At 48.3% G+C, this 13,467-nt stretch overlaps 1 protein-coding gene across 1 annotated transcript in view; it reads left to right on the top strand.

The window, feature by feature from the left end:
• The window catches only part of CLK2 (CDC like kinase 2), a 41,307-nt gene extending 32,643 nt beyond the window's left edge, over window positions 1–8,664 (top strand). The window contains 8 exon segments of the mRNA XM_029581419.1: window positions 4,433–4,599; window positions 4,711–4,805; window positions 5,106–5,232; window positions 6,833–6,915; window positions 7,195–7,274; window positions 7,462–7,552; window positions 8,034–8,169; window positions 8,172–8,664. Coding sequence (XP_029437279.1) covers window positions 4,433–4,599; window positions 4,711–4,805; window positions 5,106–5,232; window positions 6,833–6,915; window positions 7,195–7,274; window positions 7,462–7,552; window positions 8,034–8,169; window positions 8,172–8,215 — 823 coding nt within the window. The 3' untranslated portion in view covers window positions 8,216–8,664.
• The last annotated feature ends 4,803 nt before the right edge of the window (window positions 8,665–13,467 follow it).

The following is a 13,467-nucleotide window of genomic DNA, read 5'->3' as shown; positions in this document are numbered from 1 at the left end:
TAGGCATTCCTAGTCCAAATCTAGCCCCCACCACTAGGCACACCTTGAATGTTTGCCTGGAAGCACAAATTGGTAGGCTTTGCTTCTTACTTTTACTCATCCTCTTTTTAACACCACTTTCTCCCCATGCACACACACCCTATCTTTTTCTGAATGGAAAGCTAGAGGTCTCACAGGTGGACCACATCTTCTCATATGACATATGGTCTCCCCCACTCCGAATTCTTATCCTATCTTCAGATTAACCACTTCCTAGCTATTATATGGAAGAAATCGCTATTATCCCCTCAGAGATCCCTCTTTGAGGGATATTGTTCCCGACCCCATTGGTTAAGGGCTTGATATCTAAAATTTATAAATTGTTAGATACCCAGATAAAGAACAAGCCTTCCCACATAGTTGCTTGGGAATGGGATTTAGGCACATCGCTCTCTGAAGAACAGTGGTCTCTGATTTTCTTGAGGACCAAGTCTGCCTCAATTTCTTCCTCTATAATTGAGCATAGCTATAAAGTACTCTTTAGGTAGTATCTGGAACCTCTTTGACTAAGCAAGTTCAATCCCAAGATCAGTGAGATGTGTTGGTGTAATAGTTTGTTGCCAGGTTCCTTTCTCCATATGTGGTGGGACTGTAAACATATTTAACGCACCTGGCAGCGATTATCCATTCTCATTTTAAAAGTTCCTATCCAATTAACTATAAAGCAAGCGCTCCTACATATGCAAGATGAAGCTCTCCCATCTTCCACTCAAACTTTTATTCAGCACTGCTGTATTGCTATGAGGACAGAGATTGCTGCCTCTTGGAAAAGACCATATCCCACTACTATCCAAGAAGTTTTGAAGAGATTAGACAAAACCATAGGCTGGGCAAGTTTCATTTAGTCTGGACACCTTACTTAACCTGGAGATAGGCACACCCTACATATAATACTCCTCTAGCTTACTACCCAGGGCATTTTCTTCATTCATGTTTTTCGCACACCTATTAGTTTATCACGAGTGAACTCCTGTGTATATTGATATTTACATTAATTTATGTAGCCTGATGTTTGGAACTGCAGCACGCCCGGGGGGGGGGGGGTGTCAGGGGATTTCATATGTAGACTTTAAATGCTGTCCTTGATACTTGTTGGTGTATAATCTTTGGTGATACATTACGCATCTTATTTTCAAGGATTGCAATAAAAATTATAAATTAAAAAAAACAAAACAAAAAATGCTTCCTATGCCTTGCCGTACTGGGTCGCCATTATCAGTTCTGGGCACTGCCCTTTGGCCTAGCCACCACCCCAAGAACATTTTCCAAGATTATGTTGGTCGTGGCGGCAGTATTGAGAAGAGAAGGAATCCTGGTACACCCGTACTTGGACGGCTGGTTGATCTGGGCCAAGTCCATGGAAGAAAGTCTCTGGGTGACCAGCAGAGGGACCTCTTTGCGTGAGGAACTCGGTTGGGTACTAAACCTGGACAAGAGCAGTCTCAAGCCTTCCCAGTTGTTGGAGTATCTGGAAGTCCAGTTTGACACCAGGCAGGGCAAGATCTTCCTCCCGAACATATGGATACGGACTTTGATGCCCCAGATGCGTCACTTTATGAACACAATACACCCGATGGTGTGGAGCTATCTCCAAGTTCTCGGTTTGATGGTGGCAACCTTGGAAGTAGTGCCATGGGCAAGAGCACACATGTGCCCACTTCAGCGCTAGCTGCTGTCACTTTGGAACCCGCAGTCTCAAGACTATTTGATTCGGCTCCACTTACCCCTGGGAGTCTGCTCTCACCTCAAGTGGTGGTTGCAGGAGGCTCATCTGAGCAGGGGGATGTCCCTGTCCTCTCCGAACTGGCTGGTTCTTACAACGGACACGAGCTTCCGGGGCTGGGAAGCTCACTATCAGGAACTCACGACCCAGGGGCATTGGACGTAGGAAGAGGCCCTCTGGAAAATTAATCACCTGGAAGTCCGGGCAGTAAGGCTGGTGTGCATGCAATTCAGCCACAGACTCTAGGATCAAGCGGTCCGCATAATGACGGACAACTCAATGACGGTAGCCTACATCAACCACCAGGGAGGAACCAAGAGCCAGCAGGTGTCTCAAGAGATAGGCCTCCTTAGGGAATTGGCGGAAATACATCTACAGATGATCTTTTCTCGCACATCGCAGGAAAAGACCATGCCAGAGCAGACTTTCTAAGCAGGGAGAGTCTGGATCCAGAAGAGTGGGTGTTGTCGGCCGAAGCCTTTCAACTGATGATAGATCACTGGGGCCTCTTGTCCATCCACCTGCTGGCCGCATCTCACAATGTGAAGATTACCCGCTGCTTCAGTTGCAGAAGAGATCCGTGGTCCCTGGGGATCAATGCTTTCGTTCAGACCTGGCTGGAAGAATAGTTGCTGTATGCTTTCCCTCTGTGGCCCCTGCTAGGCAGGATCATTCACAGAATCGAGTATCACAGGGGATTAGTCCTACTAGTAGCTCCGTGGTATGCAGAGACTCCTGGTGGAGACCCCTCTGTGCTTCCCATCGTACAGGGACTTGCTACAGCAGGGACCAGTCCTTTACGAGGATCCGACTCAATTCTGTCTCAGTCTGGCCCTTGAGGGCTCGCTTGATGAAGTGAGGATATTCTGTGGCGGTAATTGCCACCTTACTCCGGGCTCGGAAGGTCTCCTCGTCCCTGGCCTGTCTGCGGATCTGGAGAGTTTTAAGGCCTGGTGAGGGGAACGTGGTGCCCCCCCCCCCCCCCCCTCCTTGGGTGGTCAGAATCCCACTGGAATTTTTGCAGGACGGCTTGAATAATGGTTTGGCCCTTAACTCCTTGAAGGTTCTGGGAGCGGCTCTCTCCTGTTTCAGGGGCAAGGTGAACGGAACCTCCCTGTTGGCTCATCAGACGTGGCCTGTTTTCTGAAAGGGGTGAAGTACCTTCGGTCACCCCTATGAGGCCGGTTTCCTTATGGAATCTTAATCTAGTATTGGAATTTTTGGCAGGGTCCGTCTTCCCTTGCATTTACTAGCCCTGAAAGCGGTGTTCCTGGTGGCTGTATCCTCGGCACATCGCATCTCTGAACTGCAGGCATTGTGTCAGGAACGATTCCTCCGAATGACTCCAGAAGCATTACAGCTTTGTACCGTTCCATCCTTCTTGCCCAAGGCAGTCTCAGAGTTTCATTTGAATCAGTCCATTTCGTTGCCTTCCCTAAATAAGTGCAGGGACACAGAGGAATATCGCCTCCTCCATCATTTGAATGTGTGGTATCTGGAAGTTTCAGAACGGGTCCAAAAGACGGACCCGCCTATTTGTCCTTCACAGTGTAAGGAAGCAGGGCGAACCAGCTTGGCGGGCTACCATAGCTCGCTGGATTAAGGAGGTGGTCACAGGAGCCTACGTGGAGGCAGGAAAGCCATTACCTTCCACCAGGGCAGATATTAGACTGCTGTCCCCCATTGATACCTGCCGAGTGGTGACTGGGTCCTTCTTGCACCCCTTCTCCAGGTTCTATTTCCTGGCCGTACAGGCCTGAGAGGACGCAGCCTTTGCAAGGGTGGTGTTAACCAGACCACGGGCAGCCTCCCGCCGTGATCGGGAGTAGCTTTTGTACATCCCATTGGTCCTGAGTCCATCTGGCTACGCGCTAGGAAATGGAGAAATTACATTGCTGATAATTTCAGTTTCCTTAGTGTAAACAGATGGACTCGGCATCCTGCCCCTGTTTGCCCAAGAACGGTGCCAAGGATTCACCCTGAGTGGATATCTATTTCAAGAGATTACGGGTAAACTGTCATCCAGCCCCTAGATCAGGGCATCTATAATCTTACTGGGGTTCAGTGTTTGTGTGGTTGAGTACAGTTGTGGTTATCTGTTTTTAATCAAGTTTTTTCCATACTGGAGGGCTGAAGTCACTTCAGGGGTGTATCTAGGGTGATGTCAGCTTTGAAACCTGACTCCGTCTCCATCTGCTGGCAGGGGAGGATAAACTCATTGGTCCTGAGTCCATCTGTCTACACTAAGGAAAACAAAATTATCAGGTAAGTAATTTCTCCAATATGTCAAACCCCAGGGGAATGTAGGAAAGTTTGGGAGGGGAAATTGGGCTGCAGTCCTAGTGATAGCCAACTTATACAGGGATGGAAAGTGCCTTCCAGGGCATGGCTATGAATGGTGCAGTTGGAACTGAGACTTGGGAGGCCTGGCCCAAAATTTGCAGTCCCAAGCTACTCTGGCAGCTCCCAAATGTGCTGAGAGTTTGCCTTCCGGCAGGGGGCATTACTGCAAGGACCTGGCACGGACACAGCCAGTGCTTATGCTGGAATAATGAAAGGATTGTAATGTGATCCTGGATGGATCCTGACTGCAGTATGGCCTCGGCCTTAACTGCTGCTGCATCTACTGACGTCTGCGCTCTCTCTCTCTCTCTCTCTCTCATATCTCAGCTTGTGTGTGCAGATGTTTGACTGGTTTGATTACCATGGCCATATGTGCATCTCCTTTGAGCTCCTGGGCCTCAGCACTTTTGATTTCCTGAAAGATAACAATTACCTGCCTTATCCTCTCCATCAAGTGCGGCACATGGCGTACCAGGTGTGCCAGGCCGTGAAGTGTAAGTATGCCCTTCCCAGGCACCTTTTTGCATTGTTTTCAGCTCGGCATGGCTGGACTGGGATGTGTACTTAGGTTTGCCTGATTTTATTTTTTTTGTCCCTACCTTCAGTCCTTCACGACAACAAGCTCACTCATACAGACCTCAAACCAGAAAACATCTTGTTTGTGAGTTCAGATTATGAGCTGACCTACAGTCTGGAGAAGGTGAGCAATTTCTGCTTTGTGGCAGTACTAGTGTGAATGACCAGCATTTCTCTCAGGATGTGTAGAATGGCTTTCTGTAATTCTCTATTCACAAGCTGCTAGTGGCACAGTCTTTGGGCAGAAAGTTGCAGCTAAGGGATAACTACCTGCCTTTAGTTTCTGATGTGTAGGAGGGGCACCTAGAAACGCAAAGTGGAAACTGCCTAATTCATGCGGTTTTTTTAATCTTTTTTTTCCATTGTGTTCCCCAATCCCCACTTATCCCCCACCCCCATTTCACACCCCCTTGCCTGCAAGAAGAGAGATGAACGAAATGTGAAGAACACAGCTGTCAGAGTAGTAGACTTCGGCAGTGCCACATTTGATCACGAGCACCATAGCACAATCGTTTCCACAAGACACTACAGAGCCCCGGAGGTGATACTGGGTATGTACCCCCGAGGCTGTTTATATCGTGTCCATGCAAGATGTTCTGGGCTGCAGGGCCCCAGAGAAGATAGGAAGCACATCTCAGTCAGGCCTTCCCCTAAATTTCATTTCATCTCCTGGGGGCTCGGTCATAAGACACATCACCAAGCACAGCCAGAGCGTTACCCAGAGACCTTCTCTTCCATAGCACTGGGGTCCTGCCCCAAAGCATCTTCCACTTTCCCTGATTCGTAGAGCTACCATTCCTTCTACTATCCCAAAGGACAAGCCTACCCTTGATACCCTCATAACCCTACATCCCTCAATTTTTCACAGTCCCTTACTGTACCATGCAAAGCTTTGAATGTTCTGATTTATTTGTAAAATGTAAATTCTCTTGCTTGTTATGTATTATTACTTATTCCAGTTCATATCTCCTGCGTGTTACCAGTCTTACATATTCCGCTCGACATTAGTATCATATACCTACTGATTGTACATAATTTTAAGACGATTATTGTAATATATATATATAATATATATATATTATATTATTATGTAATCTCTTGCTACACCTCTCTCTCTATTTCTCTCACTTATATGGTTTGATATGTTATTAGTCTCTCTCATTTACTCAGGTTCCCTTTGAAGAGACCCTCAGTCACTTTTTTTACTTTTCCTTTATTTTATTATTTTATTTTTATCTTTATTTTATTTTTTTTTATTTTATTTCTTTCCTTTTTATTGGTTCTTCCGCTATTCTCCGCTCCTATTTCTACTTATCTTCTTTCCTTCTCCCTAACTAAGCTTAGTACAAGGACAACAAATTGTTGGTTTATTCATTTGTTAGACTTTATTACTTATGACCTTCATTACTGTGTTACCCAATTCTTATTTACCGTGATTACTATGTAATTCAAATTGTATACTTGGTTTTTCTTCTCTTTGACTATGTTACTTAAAGTTGCATAAATGTTCATTGTTTCATGTAATGCCATCAGGCAAGTTTCTTTTTGTTCTATGTAAACCGGTTTGATTTGCATCTAATGTAGGAAGATCGGTATATAAAAACAAAAAATAAATAAATAAAATATCCCTTAACACCCCTATGTATTTACAGCTTTCCCCCCCCTTGCTCTCATGGTTTCGTCCCTTCCCTCTCCCTTCCTACACTAATCCCCCCCACCCTTTATCTCCCCCTTCCTACCTCCTAACATCTTTTATTTAGTATCTCCCCTCCCCGGTTCAAAATCAGTTTTATTGTAAAGCCTTCGTGCTGCATTTTTGTTCTATGGAAACTGATGTGATGTTGTTAACGAATGTTGGGATATAAAAATGTTAAAATCCCCAACCTTTTTTCTATGCCCTCTTGTTTCCCCTTGCTTATCAACTGTGCACTACTGAAATGGGAATTTGACTTGAATGCTGATGGCAGTCTGCCTTAAGATTAGCTTAGAAAAGCAGAATATCAAATTCAGGTTGGAACTTAGGACTGCAGCATCCCAGAGGGTGCTGGCAGTCGTGTCCTCGAGGTTTGATCAGTTGCTGCCGTGAAGAATGGAGAGATTATGAAGAGGTGCAGGATTTTCTTACAGAGCAATTTTTTTTCTCTCTCTCAGAGCTGGGATGGATGCAGCCCTGTGATGTCTGGAGCATTGGCTGCATTGTATTTGAATACTATGTTGGCTTTACCCTGTTCCAGGTGAGCAATCCTGTCCATTACATTCTTCCATAGTGGGATGGTTTGGTTTTTTGGGGGTTTTTTTTTTAGATCTCTTCCTACCCTTTCCCAGGGATCGGTCTTGGGGGAGCCCTTAGATGTTTCTCAGGCCCAGCATTGCCTGCCATTAGCTGATGTGAGCTGGGTAGGTCACGCTGCTATCGTTTCCAGTACCTTTTTCTGCCAGGAGTCAGCAAAAACTGTGACTGATGGACGTGGTGAACCCTCTTCTTCTACTCCATCCTTCCATCTTTCTTTCAGACCCACGACAACCGAGAGCACCTCGCCATGATGGAAAGGATCCTGGGTCCCCTTCCTTCTCGGATGATTCGGAAGACAAGGTGAGTGCGACGCGCGCTTCCCTTCCACGATTAATCTTTAGTAAGGGATATTTTTTTTTTTTTTTTTAATCTTGATCAGACATGGAAAAGTTTTTTTTGGAATTTGATTGTTTCATCTGGGTGGGTGAGGCTTACTTTTCAGTCCGTCCATTGTGGAAAAATTCCGGTTCTCTTTCTTCCCTGGCAGGAAGCAGAAATATTTCTATCATGGTCGTCTGGACTGGGACGAGAGCACCTCCGCTGGCAGATATGTACGAGAGAACTGTAAGCCCCTGCGGGTAAGAATATGTGGCCATGAAGTGTTGGCAGGAGGCCTGGCCAGCCTGCATCCATTCCTTTACGCTTTCTGGGGAGTTTGGGTGAAACTGGGCAGGGAGGCTGCTCTGACCAGGACCCCAGGGAATGGGATATTGGCTTCAGTGTGCATTCTGTGGATCTCAGGGGGGGTGCAACGGAATGAGCTTTGACCCAATTAACACTGGATGGTGCCCAGAGTACAGAAGCTGGCACAAGGGTGGGGTGCCATTTCTTTTGTTTGGTGTTGCTTCCTTTTTGAAGGAGCAGAGCACTAGAAGTCTGACTTAACACGGAGATTTTTCAGTACGTCTAAGGTGAATCTTGAATTCCTTCCCGAATTGAGATTTGCTTATGCACCTGAAGAGGTTACGGTTTTCTAGGAATAGCCATTGTCTGTGCTGCTTTGAGAGCGTCGCCCTTCAGGGCTGTTAACACCCCCCCCCCCCTTCTTCCTTCCTGCAGAGGTACCTGACATCGGAGGCAGAGGAACACCACCAGCTCTTTGACCTGATTGAGAGCATGCTGGAGTACGAGCCTTCCAGGCGCATCACGCTGGCTGAGGCCCTGAAGCATCCTTTCTTTGACCAGTTAAAAACTGAACTGAGCACAAAGTCTGGGACACTAACCGTGACATCAGCCGGTGACACATCCCTTCGTGCTGGGCTACACTAGTGAAGGAAAACCTGCCAGCTGGTATTAGGATTATGGTGCTTTTTATATATATATGTGTGTGTGTATATATTATAGATATACACACAGATATATACACACAAATTGTAAAAAAAATTGCTACCTTGTACAGCTGTTAATATGTGAGATATTATAAATATGTATTATGTAAAGATGATACATTTCTTGAGGCTGGGGATTGTACAGTGGGTGTGTTGTAAATAGACGAGAATAATTTTGCTTGTTGACTTACATGTGAACGTCTCCTGCCATTAGGCCTGGACACTGCCCCTTCAGATCGTGCTTTTTCTGTATAGTATCAAGTTTTGGGGGCCTTGGGGGGAATGGATGCCATGTATCTGCCCACACCATTGTTTTATAAACATTTTGTACAGTCTTTGTGAAAGTAAACCTGATAACATGACTTCCTGTGTCTGCTTGTCGATGTGGGCTTTTTTTTTTTCTTCCCTGAAGCTCAGCGTAACCAAATCTTCTCTTAAGGCAGGAGAGCGCATGCCTTGGAGTCTAACCAGTTTAATTTGTTTCCAGTCACCTGACTGCTGAAACTATTTTAACTGGGCTGGTTTGCCTTGAAGACTTAAGCAAAATCTGTTTCCCTGGTATTTAACAACGTGACTAATCCCATCTGCCCCTGGGCTGTTTTTGAGACCTGGTATCACCATGGGACCCTGCCTCACCTGAGGGTGTATGGTGCCATGAGGAGTGGGTGGGAGCGTGGCAGTCTACCACACTGCCTTAGGTCTGGCCTAGTTAGCAGCTCAGGAGAGCCCTGGGATGCTAGAATGTATTTAAGAATATCTTACAGGTGGAGTAGGAGCTTGCTGACTATAATGAAATCTACACATCTTCTATTCTTTAAAAAAAAAAAAAAAGAAAAGAAAATGACCAAAATTAAAGAAGACCTAGGCAAAAGACTACATAGGAAGAACCAGCCATATCCACAGGTTTTCTCTAGGGATCACCTCTGCTGAAGTGCCTCAATGCCCCATTCTCTACTGCAGCTTAAGTACTGAGTTGGAGGAGGATCCTTAAGGTACTTCTGCCGAGAGTGCTGTATCCCCTGTGTCTTTGCCAGGACAGAAGTGGCAGCGACCTTAGAAGAGCAGCAATGAATTTACAGCTAATGCACCCATGTGGTGAGGAGGCAGGGGTAGAGAAGTGAGACGTGGGCTTACGGTAACACCCACCATTCAGTTAGGGAGCAGCCATTATACAGCTGTTCCTGTTCCATACCCCACATCAGTCCAGACAAACAGGTTTTGCATTCCTACCAGCAGATTGAAGCAGAGAACTAAAAACTGAGGCACTGCTACATAACTGAGTGCCGCCTGCAGTCCCTCAGTATTTGTCTCCAGGAAACGGTAGAGGTGTGCAAACCTGCAGTTAAGGAAGAAGGGACAGAAGAAAAGACGCTCCCTGAGCTGTTAGGTTTCTTAGTCTGCCATCCCTCAGGTTGAGCTGTCAGCGGGAGGGGTTGGTAATCCCTGTACACATACCCAGATAAGTCCAGACTCCTGGGTTTTGCCTCCCTTCCAGCAGATGGAGACAGAGACACTGCCACATATTGTGGTGTGCCACCTGCAGTCCCTCAGTATTTCTCTGACTCCAGCAGATGGTGGAGGTGCAAAGCTGCAGTCTGAAACTAGGTTTAAAAAAAAAAAAAAGTTGGAGATTTTCTCCCAGGAGGTTGGTAGGTCCTGGTGGGGCCATCCCTCCTGCTTTTGAGGTGGACGAGCAGGGGGTTTGGGGACCCTTAGTATGCTCGATCCTTCATAACCGGACGCAGAAAGCTAGTGGAGCCAGTTCCCTCTCCTCCAGAAGGGATAGTGAAGCCTGCTGCCACTCTTCAGTGCAGGGAAGTACTTATTTTGTCAAAGTTTAAAGAAAAAGGTGTTGGTATGTATACCCTGTCTTATGGGGGCTGTATTCCGCAGGCTCTCATGTTTCAATCCCTTAGGCGACAGCTGGCTCTTGTGGTCTCAGCAGTCGGAAGCATGCCACACGGTTGCAAATGCACCGTGTGATGAGTTGCACGTGCGACTTTCCCGGACCGGCCTGTGTTCCTTCTGCCTCTCTGGGGGAGAGGGCAATTCGGGACCAAACGCAGCAGCTTCTGAGCAACAGCGTGGGTCTGGCAGGCCCTTGGCTGCATTGGGGGAAGAAGTGGAGCTGTTCCTGGTTACCGTGGGAACAGTGGCCATCTTATCTTTGTGGTGGGGGGAGGGGGATCTCCTTCCACTGCTATTCCCAGCCAATCTGAGTCCCTTGGAGGCCTTGGCGGGGGAAGGAGGTGTCAGGGGAGGAAGAGCGCCTCACACAGGATATCCTGCAGTTGCTGGTATTGTTGAAGGTGGATACTTGGGTCTCGGCGATCACCAACAAGACTATTCTGGTTTTGGGTTTGTCAGCATTAAAGGACGTGCAGGACTGTAAGCTAGAGATTCATTGGTAGACTATGTTTGAAGGCTCGGCGCTGAGCCTGCGAGCAGCGATCTGTGGAAGTCTGATGCAGAGGGCCTGTTCACGCTGGGTCCAGAAGTCTTCAGCAGATGTTGGTGTTAATAGGCAACTCAGGTGGAGGCTGCGAATGCATATGAGTCTGATGTGCTTTATGACCTGAGCTGGACTTCGGCCAGGAATATGGGTTGTGGCGGTCTCTGTGCGACGTCTACTGTGGTTGCAGAATTGGTCAGCTAATATGTGGTTCAAATCTCAGCTCTGTAATTTCCCCTTTAAATGAAGGAAAATTGTTTGGGGAGGAACTGAAAAGGAAAATTAGTTTCTTACCTGATAATTTTTGTTCCTGTAGTACCAAGGATCAGTCCAGGACACCTGGGTTGTGACTCCGCACCAGTAGATGGAGACAGAGCAAGACCTGTCGGGCTTACCCATATATGGTCACTCGCCTGTCACAGCCCCTCAGTCTTACGTTATGTCAAAGTAGGAACGGATAGGGTCCCATCCCCAACGGGGAGCAACTGCAAAGACCCCCAACTGGAACAAAACTATCAACCGAGAAAACAGAACAATAAAATACCGAAATACTGCAAAACAACGAACGGACTCTCCGTTTCTTCCAAACAGCACGGGTGGGATCCTGGACTGATCCTTGGTACTACAGGAACGAAAATTATCAGGTAAGAAACTAATTTTCCTTTCCCTGTACGTACCAGGATCAGTCCAGGACACCTGGGATGTACCAGAGCAAACTTACCGAGGGTGGGAAGCAGAGAGTCCCGCACGGAGTACCCTCTCTCCAAAACCCCCGGCAGTGTCCTGAACATCCAGCCGGTAATGCCGTGTAAAAGTATGCAACGACTTCCAAGTAGCCGCCCTGCAAATCTCTTGGGGCGACACCTGAGAAGATTCCACCCAGGAAGCAGCGTGCGAACGGGTCGAATGAGCCCTGAGACCCTCAGGCACCGGCTTCCCCGGTACTATGTACGCGGAACTGATGGCCTCCTTGAGCCATCGTGCAATAGTAGTCCGAGAAGCCGTGCCCCCACGCTTTGGACCTGAGAACAGAACAAAAAGATGATCCGTCACACGGAACGGATTGGTGACTTCCAGATAGCGAAGAAGTGTTCTCCGAACATCCAACCTTCGCAAATCCCGCATCTTTGGCTGCGACGCATCCCGGACGTCGAAAGCAGGAAGCTCAATGGACTGATTCAAATGAAAGGCCGAAACCACTTTGGGCAAGAAAGAAGGGACCGTTCGTAAGGAGACCCCGGAATCCGAGATTCGTAAGAACGGTTCCCTGCAAGATAGCGCCTGCAACTCCGAAACACGGCGCGCTGAGGCAATAGCCACAAGGAAGACTGTCTTCAACGTGAGATCCTTGAGGGTTGCCCGCTTTAAGGGCTCAAAAGGAGACTAGCACAACGCAGAAAGTACCCAATTGAGGTTCCAGGACGGACAGGGATGACATAATGGAGGACGGAGATGTTTGGCCCCCCTCAAAAAACGTGCAATGTCCGGATGCAGTGCCAAGGAGCCCTTTCGCCCCTTGTCACGCAGACAACCAAGGGCCGCCACCTGGACCCGAAGGGAACTACATGAAAGACCCTTAGCCAAACCAGCCTGTAAAAACGACAGGATATCTGTTACGGGAGCCGAGGTAGGATCTACATTGCGCTTCGCACACCAGTCGTCAAAGACTGCCCAGACGCGAACATACGCCATGGAAGTAGACTGCTTTCTGGCCCGCAATAACGTGGCGACTACCACCTCCGAATAACCCCCCTTCTTCAAGCGCTGCCTCTCAAAAGCCATGCCGCGAGACAGAAGTGATCCGCATCCTCCAAACAAACGGGGCCTTGCCTGAGGAGCCCCGCCAACCCCCGAAGACGAAGGGGTGATGCTACCGACAGCTGAATGAGATCTGCGAACCACGGGCGTCGCGGCCACTCTGGCGCCACCAGAATCACTTTGGCCGGATGCAGCTCTATGCGTCGAAGAATCTTGCCGATCATCGGCCAAGGAGGAAACACATACAGCAGTACGTCAGTCGGCCAAGGTAGAACTAACGTGTCTACTCCTTCGGCCCCTCTCTCTCTCCGGCTGTAAAATCTGGGCGCCTTTGCATTCTGCCATGTGGCCATGAGGTCCATATGTGGCGTCCCCCACTTTTCGCAAATGAGGTGAAACACCTCCGGCGCCAGTTCCCACTCTCCAGGATCCAGATGATGACGGCTGAGGAAGTCCGCCTGAATATTGTCTACTCCGGCTATGTGAGACGCCGCTATGTTGCTGAGGTTGTACTCCGCCCAGGCTATCAGGAGCTGCGTCTCCTCCGCCACTAGTGGACTTCTCGTCCCTCCCTGATGGTTGATGTAAGACACGGTGGTAGCATTGTCCGACAACACTCGAACCGTCTTTCCCCGCACAAGCGGCAGAAAGGACTGTAGTGCCAGGCGAACCGCCCTGGTCTCTAAGCGATTGATGGACCACTGAGTCTGGGCCAAGGGCCACTTGCCCTGCGCTGACTTGCCCAGGCAGACCGCTCCCCAGCTGGAGAGACTGGCGTGCGTGGTCACCACCGTCCAGTTGGGCACTAGCAGGGATACTCCACAAGTCAAGTGGTCCGCTTCTAGCCACCAGTGAAGATTGGCCCTCGCCTGGGCCGTGAGCGGGAGTGGCAGATGAAACTCTTTGGACACTGGCTTCCATCGGGCAAGCAACGCTGATTGCAAAGGACGTAGAT

The sequence above is a fragment of the Rhinatrema bivittatum genome, chromosome 16, assembly GCF_901001135.1.
Source record: "Rhinatrema bivittatum chromosome 16, aRhiBiv1.1, whole genome shotgun sequence".
In the NCBI taxonomy this organism is placed as follows: domain Eukaryota; kingdom Metazoa; phylum Chordata; class Amphibia; order Gymnophiona; family Rhinatrematidae; genus Rhinatrema; species Rhinatrema bivittatum.
Note: the sequence above shows the minus strand (reverse complement) of the source record. Positions and strands in the feature narration are given on the sequence as shown.